At 43.5% G+C, this 23,915-nt stretch overlaps 1 protein-coding gene across 3 annotated transcripts in view; it reads right to left on the bottom strand.

The window, feature by feature from the left end:
- The window catches only part of nell2a (neural EGFL like 2a), a 442,132-nt gene that overhangs the window by 274,235 nt on the left and 143,982 nt on the right, over positions 1-23,915 (bottom strand). For all 3 annotated transcript variants that reach the window (XM_062035926.1, XM_062035927.1, XM_062035925.1), the window contains 3 exons: positions 22,659-22,750; positions 6,573-6,678; positions 822-950 (listed from right to left, as the gene is read on the bottom strand). In XM_062035926.1, coding sequence (XP_061891910.1) covers positions 822-950; positions 6,573-6,678; positions 22,659-22,750 — 327 coding nt within the window. The remainder of the gene's footprint in view (positions 1-821; positions 951-6,572; positions 6,679-22,658; positions 22,751-23,915) is intronic.

Below are 23,915 nucleotides of genomic sequence, written 5' to 3'. Positions count from 1 at the left end.
GTTTTTGAGAATAAATTATGTTCCTACCTGCACGTCCTGTCCGGAGTGGTCCGTTTGCATCCCGGGGGAATGAACCTCGCAGCAAGCTGCGACCCCTCGCACGTAACAGATGGAGGGTTTTGAAGATGTTTTTGAGGGCTTTGAAAGCAACATTGGAGACTCACATTAGCCGCAACTTGCAAGCGTGTTTTTAATCTTTAGAATCTTTAAAAAAAAATGACGTGTGTGTTATTGTCTCTCATAATGGTGTAGTATAATCTGTCTAAAAAAAGTTATAACTGCACCTCTGCATAACATTGCAAGGTTATTAAGGAAAGAACAGTGTGTTGTTTCCTTAAATGTTAATAACACACCGTTCTTTCATTGTCGCCCACCATGGTTACAGTGAAGCCAAGAGCGAAATACGCTTCGTAATATTTTGGTAGGGCAAAAAAAACATGTTCCTCAAGGTCAAATACCCCTGTCCCCTGGCATCGCATCACTATTTGAGAAGGACTGGTGTAAAATTCCAAAAAGGGTGCAGTTCCCAGCTTATTAGCCATCAATGCCCTAATTTAGACTTCAGAGCAGCTTGAAAGAAGAATAAATAATACTTGCTAAGCTAACATCAGATGTACAGTTTGTTTCAAAGCAGAAATTAATGGTTTTGAGTACATATGTCAAAGAGTAAAGCAGAAAACGGCACAGAATCAGTTGTTCCAAGCGTAAGGGAGGCCCCGACCGTATTGTTTCCTCGGAGGGGAGAGAGAGCGCCTGTGCCACACTTGTGGCAAACCCCTTGATCCAGATATTTATCTGCGGCTAACCGGAGACGGTCGTACCTTGGCAGTAGGCGTTGTCGTCTCTCAGAGGACGGAAACCATCCTTGCAAACACAGCAGTCTCCGGCTTCCAGGTTAACACAGTCCGAGTGCTCCACGCAGCCGTGGCCCTCGGCACAGAAGTCATGACCTGCAAGGAGATAAAGGAAGAAGACTTTTATTTGTAACAGGGAGAATGGAGACATGGTAGAGCAGAATGTTAAGGATTCCGCCATCAATTTGTTTCCTTGTTAGGCCAGTAAAAAAAAAGAAAAATGTTTGTAAAAAGGCGATTGTTCTTGAACCGAATGTCACTCTCGGGAGGAGACCAGCTAGCCTTGATGTTTTCGATGCTTTCAAATTTTTATGCTGTCAGAAAATCAAACATGGAGGGCAAACAATGAGCACATTCAGACACGGGCGAGGATCTGGTCTTCTAAAATGAAAAGGTCAATGGTTCCTAGCCTTTAATCTCTCACAATCCAGCAAAGAGATTTGTTTTTGTTTTTTAATCAAACTAATTGTTGCCTGTTTACCTCCATTTGCACAAAGAAAGACATGAACTTGATCTAAGATGTCTCAAAATACTAATGAATATGACATGTTTTGTTGAAGAAAATCACAAATAAGTAACTATGGGGTGAGGTGAAATTATTTTAAATAACATTTGTGGCGCCCCCTATGGGTTTTGGTCAGGGATGTAAACAGTATAATGATAAAGCACGGTAAAACTTCCCACGGTTAATATTACCGTTTTGAAATAAAAAGATGGAAAACCGTGATTGGTAACACTGATAAGCTAACAGACCGGTGTGACACTGCTGCTCATTTACTGGAGAAACGAGCTTGCACTAGCTAGCTTAAATGCTAACATGAAAACAAGAGACATTAACATCTTTCTTTGTTAAAAAACGACATTCCCCACTCTAAACATGTATAAACACTTTACTGCCTGAGCAACTAGGCTTTTCAAATGATGCACATTAAACTTCCAGGCTGTGCTTTCTTAGACATCAGTCGAGTATCGACTGCAATATGACAACAGGTAGTGAATTTGCATGACGGGGTCGCGGGGGGCGCTGGAGCCTATCTCAGCTGCATTCGGGCGGAAGGCGGGGTACACCCTGGACAAGTCGCCACCTCATCGCAGGGCCAACACATATAGACAGGCCGGCAAGGAGCACCCCGGGACACGCCTCTGCTCGCTCTTCCCGCATCGCGGCCACGCGCCTGCACGGCTGTAGGCAATCAGCACACCTGGATCTGATGAAGGCAGACGGCATAAAGACCAGCGGACCCGAAGATCCAGTGCCGGAACATAGTTCACTCCAAGTAGTAAGCATCCCGTCTCTGGCTTCCCTCCTCGTAACCTGCTTTCTGTGCTTTTCCCTCTGCTTACCTTCTCGTAGCCTGCTTTCTGTGCTTTTCCCTCTGCCCGTGTCTTATGTCCTCTGTGTTCCCCGCAGTGTTCCCTCCGTCTCCACCGACTCTGGACTGCTTCCCTCGATCCTCGACCCCCGCTCGGACACTCTATCCAGCCCCGACCTCTCGCTTGCCCACGGACTTCCTTCTTGCCTAACCCCTCTGGACTTCTGAACGATTAATCCAACACGCACGTACATCACCCTCTGGTAACTTTTACATTGTTAATTCTTCACATCTTCTCGCAACGCACACTCTTAGTAGCATACACACCCCAGTACATCATCAGTTTGAATAAACCTATTGAACTGATTCCTGTCGTTGTGTCGTCTCCTTCCCAAACCCCCCGCCGTATGTAACAGAAATGTTTAAGTTGTGTAGGTCCTTATTCCCTTTTATTACATACAATATTTTGGACAAAATTAAGTTAATAGTCCAAAATAACTAAACACAAGCAAAAACTACAAGCCTCTGATTTAAATCCTTTTGGTTCTTGCACTTACAGTCCTCCTGTGTCCTGGGACTTACAGTATTTCCAAAAGAGATTTTGTGATCATCAAAATATCGATTTAATCACCGCAGTATTGACTTTATACTGATACTATACTTGGTGTCATTACTGTTGATATTTGTATCGATCCACCCATCCGTTCAAGAGCTCCAGTTTAGCGGTTCGCATGGCTTAATGCGGGGGTCAGCAGCCCGCGGCTCTTGAGCCGCATGCGGCTCCTTACTGCCCCCCTAGTGGCTCCCTGGAGCATTTTTAAAAAAGGATTGCAAATGGAAAATGATGGGGGGTAATACAAACAAACACAACAGTGTGTTTACATGTAAAACCTTCCACTCCTTCTTTGTCCACCAAAAGTTTCATGCTGTGCGTGAATGCACAAAGGTGCGCTTTGACTTGTTGTTGTGCTAATCAGGCATATTTGGTCAGTGCATGACTACAAGCTAATCAATGCTAACATGCTATTTAGGCTAGCTGTATATACATATTGCATCATAATGCCTCATTTGTATGTATATTTGAGCTGATACAGAAATAGATGATATCTGTCTATTACCTGACCGCTTCTATGTTAGCTAACTCTCTTTGTTTATAATGTATATTTTCTGCTGGATCTACTCTTTATTTTATTTTTTCTTTTGCTGCAGCTGTTACATATACTGTAATATTGTACATGGTCATCGGGATTTGTTATATATTGTATATATTACAAATAAAAATATAATGTAATATAATGTAATATATTAGTATATATCATATATAATATATGTAAATATTACATATATGTTATATTTTATATTGCTACTACGGTACATTTTAGTCTACTTTATACCTGCATTATCCTTTCCATCCTTAGTAACTGAGCTACTGTGTGGAACAATTTCCCTTGTGGATCATTAAAGTTTGTCTAAGTCTAAGTTTACTTTTATCCTCTTTGTATAAAATTTAGTTTTGCATGTCTAATGACACATTATCTGTATGTAATACTGGCTGCATTTCAGATAGTTGTTTGTGTGCCATGTTGTTCCAGACCACAGCAAACATTACCTAGCTTGCCAAAGATTGTAAAAAATCTATTAAAAGAAGACAGCCTGCCGTTTCCTTTAACTTGAACACACACATGTATACCTTTGGCCATTAAAAGCCAATAATTTGTAGGAGACAGTTATCTCACCTTCTGGAGACTGCTATCCACGCCTTCATCACACACCGACTAGACAACAACAACTCACTGTACGCTGGCATTGATCAGGCATCACTCCGCCGTTTGCAGCTTGTGCAAAACGCAGCTGCCCGTCTCCTCACCGGCACCAAAAAACGCGAGCCACCCCAGTCCTGGCCTCACTCCACTGGCTCCCTGTCCGTCACCGCATTGATTTGAAATTACTTTTAATTGTTTTTAAATCCCTAAATGGTCTGGCCCCACAATATCTGACCGGGCTTCTGCATCATCATACCTCGTCTAGAGCCCTAAGGTCAGCTGACCAACCGCTGTTGGCGGTCCCCAGATCCAGGCTAAAGACCAGAGGGGACAGAGCCTTTTCCGTTGCCGCCCCTAAGCTCTGGAACAGCCTTCCCCTCCACATTAGGTCAGCCCAGAGCCTGGGGGTCTTCAAAACCCTTCTTAAGACCTACCTCTTCTCGCTGGCCTTTGACCTGAGCTGAGTCCGCCCACTAGGCCACCATTTCTAGTCCCCCCCACACCCCTTCGCTTTAGTTTTATTTTTCAATTTGTCGCACTTTTATTATTATTTTAATTTTGCAAATTTTTACTTTTTATTCGACCCCTTTTACTGTATTGCTTTTGCACTATCTTGTTTAGCTCATTCATTGTTTATGTTCTTTGTTTGTTTTTTGTTTTTTTTTGTTTTGTTGTTTTGCTCTATGCTTTTTTTTTTTGTTTTGTTGTTTTGCTCTAAGCTTTTTTAACCTGTAAAAGCACTTTGGTTCAATTTAAAAGTTGTTGTAAACGTACTATATAAATATAGTTGACTTGACTTGACTTGACTTCTGAGTAGCCTCTGATTTACTGATGGTTTCTAATGTTGTAAAAAATGTGTAGAATAAATATTACATTTCTGTCAACGAAGATTTGCTTCAGCCTGCGACACATTATAGCTAATATAGACACTTACGTCATGTGTTGCCTTCATTGTAAGACTTATAAACGGCTTTTCATTTTTTGCGCCTCCAGTTTAGTTTTTTGTATTTTTGGTCCAATTTGGCTCTTTCAACGTTTTGGGTTGCCGACCTCTGGCTTAAAGGCCTACTGAAACCCACTACTACCGACCACGCAGTCTGATAGTTTATATATCAATGATGAAATCTTAACTTTGCAACACATGCCAATACGGCCGGGTTAACTTATAATGTGCAATTTTTAATTTCCCGCGAAACTTCTGTTTGAAAACGTCTATGTATGATGACGTTTGCGCGTGACGTCAATGGTTGAAGCGGAAGTATTCGGACACATTGTATCTCAATACAAACAGCTCTGTTTTCATCGCAAAATTCCACAGTATTCTGGACATCTGTGTTGGTGAATCTTTTGCAATTTGTTTAATGAACAAAGAAGACTGCAAAGAAGAAAGCTGTAGGTGGGATTTGTGTATTAGCGGCTGGCTGCAGCAACACAACCAGGAGGACTTTGAGGATAGCAGACGCGCTATCCGACGCTAGCCGACGCTAGCCGCCGACCGCATCGATGATCGGGTGAAGTCCTTCGTCGCGCCGTCAATCGCTGGAACGCAGGTGAGCACGGGTGTTGATGAGCAGATGAGGACTGGCGTAGGTGGAGAGATAATGTTTTTATCATAGCTCTGACGAGGTCCCGTAGCTAAGTTAGCTTCAATGGCGTCGTTAGCAACAGCATTGCTAGGCTTCGACAGGCGGCACAGCATTAACCGTGTGGTTACAGGTCCAGTGTTTGGTTCGGTGTCTCCTGATAGTAGTATTGTTGATCTGCTGTCTATCCTTCCAGTCAGGGGCTTATTTCTTTTGTTTCCATCTGCATTTAAGCACGATGCTATCATGTTAGCTGCGTAGCTAAAGTGTTCCACCGATGTATTGTCGTGGAGATAAAAGTCACTGTGAATGTCCATTTCCCGTTCTCGACTCTCATTTTCAAGAGGATATAATATCCGAGATGGTTTAAAATACAAATCCGTGATCCACAATAGAAAAAGGAGAAAGTGTGGAATCCAATGAGCCCTTTTACCTACGGTCAGAGCGAAAAAAGATACGTCCTGCACTGCACTATAGTCCTTCACTCTCACGTTCCTCATCCACGAATCTTTCATCCTCGCTCAAATTAATGGGGTAATCGTCGCTTTCTCGGTCCGAATTGCTCTCGCTGCTGGTGTAAACAATGGGGAAATGTGAGGAGCCCTTCAACCTGCGACGTCACGCTACTTCCGGTACAGGCAAGGCTTTTTTTATCAGCGACCAAAAGTTGCAAACTTTATCGTCGATGTTCTCTACTAAATCCTTTCAGCAAAAATATGGCAATATCGCGAAATGATCAAGTATGACACATAGAATGGATCAGCTATCCCCGTTTAAATAAAAAAAAATTCATTTCAGTAGGCCTTTAATGTATCCTCCTACGGTGTGCATTGTAGCATTAGAGCTATTCCACGTTCTCCGGTGATAATGTTACCTGCAGGAAACGTACAGTAGTCTATTTATTGCAGCTAGCGAGGACTCTACAGAGCGTTGAGGGCGCAGCTGTTCGACATGCATTGTCACCATATGACGACAGAGTCAAAAGCTCTATTGTCAGCCAAATTGATGTCATTGATATCGTCTATAGCCCGCAACCTGTGTGCGAGGCTTCCTCCTTACCTCTGCAGACTTTACAGCATCGGTCACTCAAAGTGACCTGCTCGGACTCTGGACACCTCAGCTCAGGACACGGCTCGCTGGGGACCACTCGATGCATTGTCCTGTCCTATGAAGAGCAGACATGTGCAGGTGAGCTATATTTGTTTGCCTCAATTTATTCACGCTGCTAATTATTCATCATTTGCGTTTACTCATTTAATTCCTCTTTAAAAAAAAACAATCACTCTCTTGTCAATAGTGTTTGTACCACTCTACACAAGATATACACTCTTTCATCTTATTTCCCACCCTTTCTTGTCTTGAGAGTTTCCACATCATCACTTTATTATGGCGACTTTTTACGAAACCACCGCAAATGACAACTTCATTTTCCCAGCATGCTTCTGTGGTCTCCCAAATGAGGTCATCTGTAACATCAATGCACACAGCTCTGGACCACAATGTTAGCGCCGACACAACTGTCCAGGCTAAGCAACCATAATTACAGCGGGTGTTCAGGCTAATCAGCATAAAAACATAGAGAAACCTTCAAATTCCCATAAAAACATGGTGGTCAACGACGCTGAAAAAGAAATAGCCCTATAACAAATACCAAACAAGACATGACCTGAAGCGTCAAGCCAAGACAAAAATAGTGTAAAGGTGACAAAAGAGTATTATTTCATGTCTGAATGGCTCTCAAGTTGTTGAAAAACTTACTGAAAAGAATGTCAGCAGCTGTATTATATTCGCTAGCAATGAAAATTGTCACGGCGCAAGCGCATGCCGCTGCGCATTAATCTAAGAGCCCCGCGGAGCACACCTCGGGACACACCCACGGCCTTTGATCTCCTGCACGCGTCACTCCGGCGGCAGCAAGCAGCTGCAATCAATCAGCATTCTGCGCACCTGTCGTTGATGATCTTCCTGGGCTTCTTAAGCCAGTGCAGACCTGCGTTCCGGGCCAGAACGTAATCATCTGTTTGAGCACTGTAAGCGATCATCCAGCTGTCGTTGATTATCTTCCTGGGCTTAGTGCAGACCTGCGTTCCGGGCCAGAACGTAATCATCTGTTTGAGCACTGTAAGCGATCATCCAGCTCAATGCAACCTTGCTCTCTCTCTCTGTGTGTTCTCAACCGTTGTGTTTGATTAGTCTCGTGTCTTCCTTGTCGTCCTTCCTGCAGTCTGCCTTCATTCCACATGAGGAGAGGTGCGTCTCGTCTTCCTTGTTGTTCCTCTCTGGTTCTCTGGCTGCCCCTCTTGGATCTTGACCTCTCGCCTGGACACGGACCTGTTGATGCCTCGCTATGCCCCCCAACTACCTGCCTGTCTCACGGACATTCGAGCCAGCCTTTCCCCTCCTGAACTTCGCCTTTCGCTCAACACTACGGGTAACACACGACAGTTAATCTCCACACATAGTCACACACACACCCTTTGGATTCGTCACACTCTATTCTCGGGTTATTTATATTATTGTTTCGTTATTATATGTATTGTAAATATATATAATAAATACATAGAGGTAAACTACTCCCCCTTGTTGTCTGTGCCGTCTACTCCCCTTGTACATAACAAACATTTTGGATTTAAAATTCCTAATTCCTTCTTTGCCGGAAGTTCAATTGTCGCATTCATGTCTGGATGACGAGTGTATTTACGGACTCCCTTTCTAACAACTTGCTTTTTTAATAAACTGTATAATGCTTTTCCCAAAAATACCTAATAAAAATAACCCTACAATGCTCTTTACAACTGCAGTTTATCAAAATTTAGAGTTTCAACTCATTATTTTCAACTGGAACCAAACCAAACTCCAAACACAACATACTTACTGCCAACCCCTGTCTCTAAACAGTTAGCGGGCCGGGAGGGAGGAGATCATAGGCATGACATTCATCCGTCAGGGAACACCTACAACAGCAGGATGACTGACAGCGCTCCTCACGCACACCGCTTTGATCTACCGATGCACTGCCAGTCTGTTTAGTGGGGGCCACAGATGGGCAAGGTGTGGGCAGGGATACCAGCCAGCTGTTGGAAACAATAGCTTCTAACAGAGCTTTGAGGTGCTAGTTGAAAAGATTGTACTTAATAAGTCACTTATTTATGATTACTGGTATTAGTATTAGCTATACATAGTTCCGCTATACGTGGTAATGTTATGGTAATAAAATGTGTCACGTTTGGTGTTATGTTGGTTGTGAACCCAGGATGCAGAGACCCCAGGCAAAGTGCGGGCAAAATGTATTTATCGACAAAAATAAATAAATAGTGCAGCCGGGAAGTGCACAAGAACATAGCAAAAGCTATGCATGTTTAGGTGCAAAGCAAAAAGCACAATGATCGGCAACCAGGAACAGGTGTGTCTTGACCAGGACACACAAAATAAGAGCGGTGTACAGGAAATAAAAACAACATTTCCAGAAATGAATCATAATTGTCACGAGAGATCATGATGCAAACGCACTCTTTATAAAGTCACAAATCACAAAATGTATGAATTTGGTGAAATTCTAAACTGCGTAAGTAATATTCAAAGCAAGAAATAATCTCCTGCCACCAAATATCCCCAAAATGTTCAGAGATAATGATGGAAAATACAATCTGAGGGGTAAATTTAATTTAAAGCATCCATGTGCCACCATGACTCTTAAAAGTATGCCAATAGCATATCAGTTTCTGGGATGATTCAGTGGAATCGTTTGAAAAAAGAAATGCAAGTTATACAATGATTACACTTTAAAAGAAATACGAGACAATATTTTGTACAACAAAGAGAAGGAAACATAAAATATATTGAGAGTACAGTTGTCATGTCTGTGATTATATTTTGTTTTAGTCATGTTCGGATTTGGTTTTGGACTTTTTGTGCACTTTTATTTGTCACCATAGCAACCATTAGTTTCACCTGGTTCACAGGTTAGAGTCACACACCTGTTTTCACTGATCATGTCACTATATAAGCTTTTCTGTTTCTGTTGTTCATCCTGGCAACATCACATTCATGCTCCACATTTATGCTCTGCACCCTTTATGATCACGCTTCTTCATGCCATGTTCACAGTTCCTTGTCACGTAAGTTTTTGTTTAATGTTCATAGTTCTCCGCCATTGTGCGCGCATTTTGTTTTCCTAGTCAAGTTTTTTACCTCTGCTGTGAGCGCCTTTTGTTTATACCCTTTTGAGCCTTTTGAGTTTAAATATTAAAACATGTCCTCACCTGCACGTCATGTCCAGTTAAGTTGCTTTGCACCACGGAAAAACAATCCACGCCAAGGACCAAGTCGTGACAACAGTGTATTTACTACATTTAATGATATTATAAGTGGGTTTATCATAGTGATTTCATATCATATGTTTCCTGTTAATATACTTTGTTAAGCATCAGGCGATTTTGTACAGTATTGTACTGATGATTAAGAATCAGTATATTTGAGTGATGGAACAGAACAATATAAGCTTTTGCTTCTTCCTGCAAACACCATGTTTTTTTTTCATTCTCTTTGAATACTACTATTGTTTTTTTGTAGATAAAGATGATGTGTGGGATATACTGTACATTTGTGTTTGAATTGTGTAGATCAAGGTTGCCCACACTTTGTCAGCAGGCGAGCTATTTTTCAAATGACCAAGTCAAAGTGATCTACCTGATCTTCACACACACACACACACACACACACACACACACACACACACACACACACACACACACACACACACACACACACACACACACACATATACATATATATATGTACTGTATTTGTGTATACATGTGGGAGCGTAGGTACCTATGTATGTATGTATGTATGTATGTATGTATGAATAACGGTGGGTATGTGAGTATATATGTGTATTTGTATGTACAATATATTTAAATCCCAGTCTGTGTGGGAGCCAGAGTACGGCCCCATCCACCCAGAGAGCCCAACCCACAAACAGCAGGTGTGGCGCCCAGGGAACAAGGGACCACCGGCCCCACGTAGCCAGGCCGGACAGCGACAGGAACACTGTGGGCGACATAGAATTGTCGCCCACTGTGCCGCCCGACAGAGGACAAGGCACGGGAGAAGCAGGGGACAGCCAGCCCTCAACCCAGCGAGAGACCACACCCCACACGGGCAGAAAGGCGGGACGCCCTGCCCGAGGGGCCCAAAGACTCCCCGCAACCGGACGGGAAGACCGCCCCCGCCCCACCAGCAACCGGGCCCCCACGAGCCGACCCCTCATCCCCCGGAGAGCACGACACGGCCCGCCCCAGGCCACCCAACCCAAGTTGGCCGCCGCAGGACCGCCCAGCGCGGGGCCACAGGAACAACCCACCCCACCCGCAGGGACCCCAACGATGGAGATGGAACAACCAGCAACCGCCCTGTCGAAATCCCCCCCCCTGAAGGAGGGGAAAAAACAAATAAAAAAATTATAATAATAATAAAATATATATTTAAAAAAAATTATATATATATATATATATATATATATATATATATATATATATATATATATATATATATATATATATATATATATATATATATAAAAGAGAATTAAAAGAAGATCACAGACACGCTGACACACAAAGTCACTACCCCAGCAGCTGGCCGACTTGCAGCAAGACCCTAGGGCAGAGCCACAGGACTGGCCCCCATGGGAGTCAGGTCAGGAAATGAATTAGCGGTGCCCAAAGAGATCGTAATTCTGTCAGTTGTTGTTTTGATTCAGCAGAAATTCTTTCCATCCATCCATCCATCCATTTTCTACCGCTTGTCCCTTTTTGGGGTCGCGGGGGGTGCTGGAGCCTATCTCAGCTGCATTCGGGCGGAAGGCGGGGTACACCATGGACAAGTCGCCACCTCATCACAGGGCCAACACAGATAGACAGACAACATTCACACTCACATTCACACACTAGGGCCAATTTTATTGTTGCCAATCAATCTATCCCCAGGTGCATGTTTTTGGCGGTGGGAGAAAGCCGGAGTACCCGGAGGGAACCCACGCAGTCACGGGGAGAACATGCAAACTCCACACAGAAAGATCCCGAGCCCGGGATTGAACCCAGGACTACTCAGGACCTTCGTATTGTGAGGCACATGCACTAACCCCTGTAAATACATAATCTAATAAAACATTTTTGTAAAGGTTTATACAATTCATGAGAATAGTTTTCTTGGCGATGCCTAATGCGTTGATAAGGAGGTATGTTTTGTTTATATCAAGATCAGTTGCGGAGAGATCACCCAACAGGCAGAGTGCGGGGGAGATGGTTATAGGAATCTCTAAGGCTAATGATAGGTTCTCGCACACTCCACGCCAAAAGTTATTCCCGGGAGCACAGGACCGCATTGAATGTAAGTAGTTGTCTACCTTATTATCTGAGCAGTGTACACAAATGTTAGAGTCAGCTAAACCCATTTTAAACATTCTTAGACCGGTGTAATGTATTCTGTAAAAGTATTTTGAGCTGAGTCAGTCATAAATTTGGATTCTTAATCAAACGACAAGTATTGAGGTTTGTTTCCAGAATTCTGGGTCACAGCTTGTGGATACGTCTGAGTGCCATTTGGAAGTTGGGATACCTATTGTGTTATCTATTTTTGATAATGAAGCATACAATTTGGATAAAGCTTTGGGGGCAGATGTTTTGAAGAATTTAACAGACGTGTGATTACTTTCCCATGTTGTTTTGTTGAATCTTGCGCTGATTACAGATGATTCGTATATATTCTAGGAATTTGTTAGGATTTATTGCATATGTGTTATTAAACTTTTAAAAGAGATAAAACTGTTTCCATTGATGATATACCCAAGGCATCTGACTCCCTCATCATACCATGTTGGAAAGTTCAATGGTTTCTTGTTAAACAGAAAATCAGGATTTTTCCAAATAGGCGTAAATTGGCAGGGAGTGAGCAGGGACCCAGTTATTTTAAAAAATTCCCACCAAGCTGTTAAGGTAGTGCGTATATTAATACTTTTAAAGCAATTGTGTTTTCGGAGAATTTGGCTAATAAAGGGCAAGTTACAAATTGGGATCTCTTGGCTGAGTGATTGTTCAATCTCCAATCATAAATTATCCAATAAAGTGGGATTGATCCATTTTAATATATATTGTAGTTTATTTGCAAGGAAGTAATAGGAAAAGTTTGGGAGTTCTAGACCCCCATATTCTTAGTTTTTTTGTAAAGTGTTAAGGCTGATTTGTGTTGGTTTACTTTTCCAAAGAAACTGATTGATGTGTGAGTCTAGTGATTTAAACCAGATTTGAGAAGGTTTGGTGGGAATCATTGAAAACAGATAATTAACCCTAGGCAAACCATCATTTTCACGGTAGAAACCCTTCCCATAAGTGAGATGGGCAGTGTTTTCCAACGCGCCAGATCATCCTCAATCGATTTTAAGATTGGGGAGTAATTCAAGCGATTCAGATCTGACAATGTGGAGGAAATATTGATACCCAGGTATTTAATGTTCCCTTTGTGCAGTGGAATCGATGAGGTGCTCTGAAAGTCAAAATTAATTGGTAACACAGTAGATTTGGACCAGTTGATGGAGTAATCTGAAATAGAACTGAATTTATTAATGAGTGAGATTGTATCTTGAAGAGAAGAAGAAAAGTAATACATCATCAGCATAAAGGCTTATTTTATGATGAACGGTTGCGGTATGGATGCTTTTAATATTTGCACGCTGTCGAATTGCGGTTGCAAGAGGTTCAATAAATATAGCAAACAGTGACGGAGAAAGTGGACACCCTTGCCTAGTGCCCCTCATAAGACGAAACCTTGGAGAGATGTGGCTGTTCGTTCTAACCAAAGCTGTAGGGAAACTATATAGGACCTTGATCCATGCTATAAATGAGTCTCCAAATCCAAATGTCTGTAGAGTAGCTAGAAGAAAAATTCCAATTCATTCTATCAAATGCTTTTTCAGCATCTAAAGAAACAACAGCTATTTTTAGATTATGAATAACAGAATAGTCTATCACATTGAGTAGATGGCGAACATTGTTGGACGATTGTCTCTCCTTGGTGGAACCTGTTTGATCAGGATGTACTATTTATGGAGTGACTTTTTCTAATATTTGAACTAATACTTTGCAGATAATTTTAAGATCAGCATTAATCAGGGAGATTGGCCGGTAACTGGATGGAAGTGTTGGGTCTTTATCAGGTTTTAGCAAAAGACTGATTGTGGCAGAGTTCATATTTGGACAAAGGAGTTTTCTTTAACCTCTAAAGCCACTTTTGTAAATATCGGAGCCAGCAGTGACCAGAATGTTTTGTAGAACTCCACAGGGAACCCATCAGGCCCTGGTGCTTTATTGTTTGGCATCTGTTAAAGATCATCGTGAAGTTCATCTACAAAAATAGCAAGATCTAAATTTGATACCTGCCTTGTATTTAATTAAGGTAAGTCTATACCATTGAGAAATGTCTCAATATCTGAAAGAGATGGGTCAATCTGGGGTGTATACACGTTTCTGTAATAGTCACTAAAGATGGAGTTAATTTCCTCAGGAACGTGCGTAATGTTCCCAGCTGAATCCTTAATGGATGGTATAGTTATTTTCTTTGTTTAATTTTAGTTGGTTAGCCAAATATTTGCTTGATTTATTGTCATGTTGAAATTTTTCTAAGCATAACATCTGGAGCAGGAATTTACTTTTCTTATCAATTATTTCTCTTAGATCTAATTTGAGTTTTCTCAAATTGTTCAGAATGTGTTCGTTTTGTGAGTTTATGCTATCATTTTCAAGTTCCTGCTCTAATAAATATTCAATTTTTTTCTTGTATGATGAATAAGAAATAATTTTTCCTCGCATAACTACTTTCGCTGTCTCCCAGAGAATGCACGCCGTGATTTCTGTTTGATCATTAAAATCTAAAAAATCTGTCCATTCTTTCTCAAAATAGTTTAGGAAGTCTGGGTATTTTAGTAATGATGTATTAAGTCTCCATTGTTTTATAGGTGCAGTGATAGTTGTGTTAGTGAGGGAGAGTGAGACAGGTGCATGGTCACCAATGATGATAGGATGGATGTGAATGTTTGAGATGTCAGATAAAATTGAGCTATTTGTTAAAAAGTAGTCAATGCGAGAGAATGAGTGGTGTACTGGGTAAAAATAAGTGTATTCCCTAAGAGTGGGGTGATAAGAACGGCAGGCATCGCAAAGACCATAATCGTTCATATATTGCTTAAGTATTACAACTGACTGAGACTCACGGTGACTCCCAGTCACTCTGGACCGATCTACAAACGTATATTTGGATTAAATACTAAGTTGAGGTCCCTTCCTAGAATCAAGCAGTAGTTTGAGTAAGGAGAAAGTGAAGATAAGAAAGTGTGAAATAAGGAGGGGTTGACAGGAGAAGCTTTTGTATCGCCAACATTTATGGTCCAAATGTTGACGATACAAAAGCTTCTCCCGTCAACAGAAATATTAAGAATGATGTATCTTCCCTCTATGTCAGTAAGGTAGGTAGGTCTTTATTGTCATTGCACAAGTACAACTGAACTTTGTTTTCAGCACAAACCCGTTCAAGATTAAACAAACAGTGTTCAGGGTTACAGAACAGTAACGCTGATGAGTCGCCACAAGGCGCCCCGCCCCGTAAAAGATGGGAAAACGGTAAACGCTGGGGAAGGATGAGTAAAAAAAATACAATCTAGACTGGCTCCTAAGGGGGCCCAGTCTGGAGTGGGAAAAAACCTCCATAGCAAAGGACATATACATATCACAACGTACATCTCAAGATATCTAGCAACAGAGGGGAGGGAGTAGAGGGCCATGGTGGCTGGCTGCAGCTCTTCGGCGCTGCCCATCCGTCCATCACCCCTATGGGATTTGCGTCAAGGGCGTTGGATTGGGAGTGGGGTATGTGTGTGTGGCGTATATTTTTTGTGGATGCATGTGTGTGTGTAAGCCTGCCGCGTGTTTCTGTTCCGCGGCCTTCATGTTGTACAGCCGATAGTCAGTCCAAAGTCAACAACAACAGGTGTATGTCCATGAGAGACAAGAAGGGAGTTTGTTGTGTCTTCGCCTTCATGTTGTGCAGCCGATAGTCAGTCCAAAGTCAACAACAACAGGTGTGTGTCCATGAGAGACAAGAAGGGAGTTTGTTGTGTCTTCGCCGCACTGTCCTTCGGGAGAGTCTCGAAGCCAGGGAAACAATCCAATTTATATATTCACGTCCTCGACTGAAAGGGTCGCCAGGCACGCGGCAATCCTTCTTCTCCCAAGAGTCCGTCGTGTGTCCAGCAACAATCGCTTCATCACGACAAGCAGGTTCCCCCAAACCCAAGATCTTGTCAATTTCATTGAGGCCAGTTAAATAGTTCCAACGTTTAGATTTGGAGAGCAGTGCAAAAAGAGGCAACAAAAAAAGTTAAGACAAGACAAGACAAAGAAGCAAGCAGGAGAGAAAAGGGAGAGGAAAGGGGAGCGTCCACCCTCGATGAGTGCCAGTGAGAAAGAGCATAATGGAGTTATGTAATGTAAAGTTTACCTTTCTACTAATGAGAATGGCTCCGCCTCTCTGTTTGGAGTTGTAACTAGCAAAGTATTTGTGTGGGTATTGCGATGAATGCAGTTTTGAGGTATCGGACTTGGAGAGGTTAGTCTCTTGTAGTAAAGCAATGTCTGCTTGCATGTTCTTCAAATGATGAAACATTTTTATATTTTTTTTCCTTGGACCTGACCCCATGCACGTTCCAAGTGACAAACTGTATAGTGGAAATACTAAACTAGACTTTAACTAAGTGTGTGGATGTATGTGTGTACTTTAGGTGTAAATAATGCATGTCTGTATCTAAATGTAAGCCTATCATGCATATATTTAGGTGTGCAAAGTGAGTGTATAGTTGTGCATGTATTAGCGGAGAACTGTGAGTGTAAATGCTGACGACGACAAGGGGACACAACAGGTGGAGAAATAAAAAGAGAAAAATGAAAAAACATAAAATGAAAAGAAAAGAAGACAGTGCTGGATTAAACAAGTAGTGAAATAAGTGACATAAAAAGAAAAACGAGAAAGTAAAACAATAAACATATAGATTTACCGAAAGAGAGAGCGAGACCGGATGATGTTTCAAGAGCGCTATGATGACGCACAGGTGTATTGTGAGAGAGAGGGGAAGAAAAAAAGAGAGAGGGAATGAAGCATAATGAAATTTTTGAAAATACAACATTTACAGTTTTTCAGACGTTAATAATACAGCCACGACGTGGCTTCCGGATCACAGTAAAGTTGACCGTTGCTAAAAAGTTTATCCACCGCGATGACAGCACGGCATCCTTCGGTGATAAACTTCCAACGAAGCGGGAACAGATGGCAGCGCCTGTCGAGGATTTCCTTGGGGAATTGGTCGTTGATGCTGAAGTTGGGTCCTTTCAGCTCTCTGCCCTGGCTTCTCACCTGCTCCTTCTGCTTGAAGTGTTCGAATTTAGCTACGATGGGTCTCGGCCTCCTGTTCTCCGGCTTTTTGGCTCTAAGCCGGCTTTTTGGCTCTAAGCCGGTGGACGCGATGGAAGGTGATGTTCCTGATGGTTTCCGCTGGAAGATTGAGTTGGTGTTCCATGAAGGACTTGATGGTTTCCTCGGGATCTTCCTCTGTCTTTTCCGGTATTCCCGCGAAGACCAGATGGTCCCTCATGCTTCTCGCCTGGAGGTCCAGCATGGGCTCCTTCATGCTCCTGTTTTCCCGGTTGCGCCACTCCTTCGGTGAGGGATTTTACGGACTCACAAAGACCGGCATTTTCCTTGGCGAGAGAGACGACCTGTCCAAGCTCTCTCGGATGGCTTGGAATTCCTTGTGGAGCACCTTGACAAGTGCGAGGCGGCCATCCAAACAAATCAGCCTCTTGTCGATTGAATCCAAGATGTCAGTGAAGCTTGTACCCGGCGGTGAAACATAGCCAGGTGAGTCCTGCGGGTGGCTTCTTTTGGACATTGGCGTCTTAGATGGTTCCCCATGACGAGACGATCGTAGCACTCTTCACTGTAGCCTTCAAGTGCCTCCATATTTTGCTTTTTAAGTTTTATTTGCTTTATTTTTTTTGCCTTAGTTTAATTTTGGCGGATGTCTGAATGAATCAGAATTGTTTGACTCCAGCATTACTGACGCATTACCTGGTCTGCAATGACGTGCAGGGGGAAAAAAAAGGTCTCCTCCCCAACCCTGAGATGGCACTACACACTTTTCCGGGCGAGAACCATGGACGCGGACTTGGAGGTGCTGATTCTCATCCCAGTCGCTTCACACTCGGCTGCGAACCGATCCAGTGAGAGCTGAAGATCCTGACAGGTGGAAGCTATTAGGACCACATCATCTGCAAAAAGCAGAGACCTAATCCTACAGCCACCAAACCGGATCCCCTCAACGCCCTGACTGCACCTAGAAATTATGTCCATAAAAGTTATGAACAGTATCGGTGACAAAGGGCAGCCTTGGCGGAGTCCAACCTTCACTGGAAACGAGTTTGACTAACTGCCAAGCTCTGACACTGATCATACAGGCAGCGGACTGCCACAATCAGACGGTCCGATACAACCATACTCTCTGAGCACTCCCCACAGGACTTCCCGGGGGACTTGGTCGAATGCCTTCTCCAAGTCCACAAAGCAAATTTAGACTTGTTGGGCAAAATCCCATGCACCCTCAAGGACACTGCCGAGAGTATAGAGCCGGTCCACAGTTCCACAACAAGGACGAAAACCACACTGTTCCTCCTGAATCCAAGGAGTCGACTATCAGGCTTAGCCTCTTCCCCAGTACACCTGAATAGACCTTACCGGGAAGGCTGAGGAGTGTGATCCCACGATAGTTGGAACACAAACTCCGGTTCCCCTTCTTAAAGAGAGGAACCACCACCCTGGTCTGCCAATCTAGTGGTACCGCCCTCGATGTCAACGTGATATTGCAGAGTCTTGTCAACCAAGACAGCCCCACAGCATTCAGAGCCTTAAGGAACTCCGGGCGGATCTCATCCACCCCTCTGGGCCTTGCCACAGAGGAGCATTTTAACTGCCTAGGCAACCTCAGCCCCAGAAATAGGAGAGCCCTCCACAGATTCCCCAGGAACTGTTTCCTCATAGGACGACGTGTTGGTAGGATTGAGGAGGTGGTCAGCAGAACACCATCCTCACCATACACGGTGTTGACAGTGCACTGCTTCCCCTTCCTGAGGCGGCGGATGGTAGTCCAGAATCGCTTCGAAGCCGTCCGTTAGTCGTTTTCCATGGCTTCCCCAAACTCCTCCTATGTCAGAGTTTTTGCCTCTGCAACCGGTGAAGCCGCACACCGCTTGGCCTGTCGGTAACTGTCCGCTGCCTCCGGAGTCCTAAGAGTCAAAAGGACCCAATAGAACTATTTCTTAAACTTGACAGCATCCACACCAGCAGGGTTCTAGGATTACCGCCACCAACCACCTTGCGGCCACAGCTCCAATCGGCCGCCTCTACAATAGAGGTACGGAACATGATCCACTTGGACTCAATGTCCAGCACTTCCCTCGTGACATGTTCAAAGTTCTTGCAGAGGTGGGAATTGAAACTGTCTCTGACAGGCGATTCTGCTAGACCATGGGTGTCAAACTATGGCCCGCGGGCCGAATTTGGCCCGCCGTGTAATTTCACTTGGCCTTTGAGGCGATATCAAATTAACACTACAGCTGGCCCGCCGATTATATACAGCGGGGGTGGGGGGGGGGGGGGGTTTGGTGGTAGCGGGGGGGGTGTATTTTGTAGCGTCCCGGAAGAGTTAGTGCTGCAAAGGGTTCTGGGTATTTGTTCTGTTGTGTTTATGCTGTGTTACGGTGCAGATGTTCTCCCGAAACGTGTTTGTCATTCTTGTTTGGTGTGGATTCACAGTGTGGCGTATATTTCTAACAGTGGTAAAGTTGTTTATACGGGCACCCTCAGTGTAACCTGTATCGCTGTTGATTAAGTATGCGTTGCATTCATGTTTGTGTGTGTACAGAAGCCGCACATACTTGTGACTGGGCAGGCACGTTGTTAGAATGGATGAAAAGCGGACGTGACGACAGCTCGTAGAGGACGTTAAAGGCAGTGCTTTTAAGGCACGCCCCCAAGACTGTGGTCCGGGTGGACTACGAGATATAATGACTGATGAACACCTTCGTTCGATAATGAAGGTTGCTTCAGCTCAAAGTCTGAGCCCCGACATTAATGAACTAGTATCCAAGAAAAGATGCCAGGTATCTGGCTTGGGCACATCAGATTAGATCAGTGTGTTGCAAACTGAGCAGTTTAAAGTCCTGAATGGTTGGTTTATTCATTGTTATTTTATTTTCATATTTATTAGCCTGTGGAAAAAGTTAATGTTGATATTTACCTCAGAAGGCTGCAAATAGAAAAGAGGCATTCAATTTTTATTTAAATTGTATTTGATATGCCATTGATATTTTTTGATTATTATTATTATTATTTGAAACTCGATTTTGCATGTCACTATAAAGTTATATAAGCCTTGCTTGTTCAATATTCAATGCAAAACTTGTTTGGGTCCCTATTAAAAGGTCAATTTGTTCAACCTTGGCCAGCAGCTTTGTTCAGTTTAAAATTTTGGCCCACTCTTTATTTGAGTTTGACACCCCTGTGCTAGACGTTCCCAGCAGACCCTCACAATACGTTTGGGCCTGCCAGGTCTGTCCGGCCTCCTCTCCCACCATCGCAGCCACCTCACCACCAGGTGGTGATCGGTAGAAAGCTCCGCCCCCCTCTTCACCCGAGTGTCCAAAACATGAGGCCACAAATCCGATGACACAACTACAAAGTCGATCATGGAACTGCGGCCTACGGTGTCCTGGTGCCAAGTAAACATATGGACACCCTCATGTTTGAACATGGTGTTTGTTATGGACAATCTGTGACGAGCACAAAAGTCCAATAACAAAACACCACTCGGGTTCAGATCCGGGCGATCATTCTTCCCAATCACGCCTCTCCAGGTTTCCCTGTCGTTGCCAATATGAGCGTTGAAGTCCCCCAGTAGAACAAGGGAATCACCCGGGGGAGCACTCTCCAGTACTCCCTCGAGTGAATCCAAAAAGGGTGGGTACTCTGAGCTGCTGTTTGGTGCGTAAGCACAAATTACAGTCTGGACCCGTCCACCCACCCGAAGGCGGAGGGAAGCTACCCTCTCGTCCACTGGGTTGAACTGCAACGTGCAGGCTTTGAGCCGGGGAACAACAAGAATTGCCACCCCAGCCCGTCACCTCTAACAGGGTAAAAAGCCAGAGTGGAAGAGAGTCCAGCCCCTCTCGAGAGAACTGGTTCCAGAGCCATTGCTGTGCGTCGAAGTGAGTCCGACTATATCTAGCCGGAACTTCTCCACCATGCGCACTAGCGGAGGGTCCTTCCCCCCCAGCGAGGTGACGTTTCACGTCCCAAGAGCTAGCTTATATAGCCGAGGATCGGAACGCCAAGTGCCCTGCCTTTGGCTGCCGCCCTGCTCACATTGCACCCGACCTCTTTGGCCCCTCCCATGAATGGTGAGCCCATTGGAGGGGGTACCCACATTGCCTTTTTGGGCTGTGCCCGGCCGGGCCCGAAGGGGACAAGCTCGGCCACCAGGCGCTCGCCATCGTGCCCCACCTCCGGGCCTGGCTCCAGAGGGGGGCCCCCGGTGACCTGCGTCCGGGCGAGGGAAATCTGAGTCTCTGTTCTTTCATTTCCATAAAAGGTCTTCAAATATCCATCCATCCACTTTCTACCGCTTATTCCCTTCGGGGTCGCGGGGGCGCTGGAGCCTATCTCAGCTACAATCGGGCGGATGGCGGGGTACACCCTGGACAAGTCGCCACCTCATCACAGGGCCAACACAGATAGACAAACAACATTCACACTCACATTCACACACTAGGGCCAATTTAGTGTTGCCAATCAACCTATCCCCAGGTGCATGTCTTTGGAGGTGGGAGGAAGCCGGAGTACCCGGAGGGAACCCACGCAGTCACGGGGAGGTCATGCAAACTCCACACTGAAAGATCCCGAGGCCGGGATTGAACTCCCGACTACTCAGGACCTTCGTATTGTGAGGCAGACGCACTAACCCCTGTCCCACCGTGCTGCCCGTCTTCCAATATAATATATATATATTATATTTATAATTTATACTTAATTATTTATGAAACATACATTTTGTTAACATGTTAAAGATGTTTAATAAAAATACAAGCATGTTAAACATTTATCATGTTGTAATTGTATGCAAGTCAAACCATAACCATAATAAATAGATTATTATCTTTCATGTAGACAAGAATATAAGTTGGTGTATTACCTGATTGGAATCAGACAGTAGTGATGATATTGTCCACATTTTCAAATGGAGGACAAAAAAAGTCCTCCTTTCTGTCCAAGGCCACATGAAAGTGGTTGGTTTTTGACATCTTATTTGTCCCTGCTTCCTTACTCCTTTTTATACACTTTACCAGAAATACATTGGAGGCAAACTCCGTAGCTTGCTAGCTTTTGTGCGCTAGCTTGCTGAGACTCTTATTTTATTAGCGCAGGCAGGATGAAGCACAGCTTTTATTGTGAAGACAGGAAATGTGCAGTCGGTCTTTAGAGTTTTGACGGCAGGTACGGCGCGAGAGTCTGTTGAAATAAAAAGTGTTTCTCGCCTTTCTGTCGGTCATTTTTTCTTAATAATGATCTGGCAGCAGCCAGCGTCATCTCACAAGACCCTCGAGTGCCGTGAATGTCAATCAAGTGACGAAAGTGACGTCTTGGTGAAGATTGATGATCGCTAATTTTTAGGACTATTTTTTTAATGTCTGGCTGGCGATCAACTGACACACCCACCATCGACCGGTAGCTCGTGATCGACATGATGGGCACCCCTGATGTAGATGGTTAGTATTTTTGCTTTGTTGTGTTTGAAATAAATTGGTGAGAGAGGGAAAAAAAGCTTTGTCCATTGAACGGTAAACCCAATTACTCGAAAAGACAAAAGACGAGGTCAACGGTCGAAATCAATAAAATTCAGCTGAAGTGTCTTGCAAATTTGATTTATCCTCTGAGGAAGGAAAAACTTAGCTTTTAACTTTTTTTTGATGAGTGTGTGTGTGCCTGTACCTTGCACTCAAACAGCAGACACCTTCTGGAGGAGTCGCGCACGGCCTTGTGATCCCCTTCCACCAGCTCCCTTCCGCCAAACAGGCAGACAGCTGTTGGTGAGACAGACAGGTTAGCGGCAGCAGCAACACATTAACACTGGAATACAGCGCATTACTCCCCACGTGAGATCCCCTTGCATACAGGAGATAATTATAACGAGGAAAGCACTCAGTGGAGCGCAGACCTCCGCCAAGGTGGAAAGATTGCGGTGTAATTATTTTCCACGAAGCGGCTGTGGTGAAACATCCAATTTTCAGCACTTTTCGAACATTTGTTTGGAAGTGAACCTGACTAAATTGACGAGAAACAATAATGATCCCTCCCGCCTCCAGCAAAACTGCACTTTTTGGGGGAATTTTGCCTATCGTTCACAATCTTTATGAAAGACATGAAAACGGATGGATTTTCTCTAATGCGTTCTAAAAACTTAGTAATCAAAAGTCAGCTTACAATGGAGCCTATAAAGCCTTTAAAAAACATCCAAACACCTCCATTAGGGTTTTATTTATATGATGTAAATATGTCATTTAGTAACATTTATAATAACATTTAATATTTACTAGGGGTGTAACGGTACACAAAAATTTCGGTTCGGTACGTACCTCGGTTTAGAGGTCACGATTCGGTTAATTTTCGGTACAGTAAGAAAACAACAAACTATAAATTTTTTGGTTTTTATTTACCAAATTTGTAAACAATGGCATAACATACATATACACAGAGGGTCCATTGCCAGGGTTAATGTGGTCAACATATATAAAATAAAAACTAAATAAAATAAGGCTCAAAATGGTTTCTTAACAAAACCTTTCTACATATAAAGTGCTTTTTTTGATTGATTGATTGAGACTTTTATTAGTAGATTGCACAGTACAGTACCTATTCCGTACAATTGACCATTAAATGGTAACACCCCAATAAGTTTTTCAACTTGTTTAAGTCGGGGTCCACGTTAATCAACATTAAACTGACTCAAGTTGTTGCTCAGATTAAATAAAATGACAAAACTGTTCTTCTACATATAAAAAGTGCAATATTAAACAGTTTCAAGTCAACTCAGCCTCAGATTACTTACTGTACAATGTCTGCTGTCATTATGATGCCGACTGCTAGGATGTTCATATATTCCCATTTAGATGAAACATTTTTCATAATTCTTGAGAAGAAACAGGGTGGGTTGGCGGGGGGAACAAGCGCTTTCCGTGTGGTTCTCTC

This window comes from Entelurus aequoreus, linkage group LG24 (genome assembly GCF_033978785.1).
Source record: "Entelurus aequoreus isolate RoL-2023_Sb linkage group LG24, RoL_Eaeq_v1.1, whole genome shotgun sequence".
Classification (NCBI taxonomy): Eukaryota; Metazoa; Chordata; class Actinopteri; order Syngnathiformes; family Syngnathidae; genus Entelurus; species Entelurus aequoreus.
Note: the sequence above shows the minus strand (reverse complement) of the source record. Positions and strands in the feature narration are given on the sequence as shown.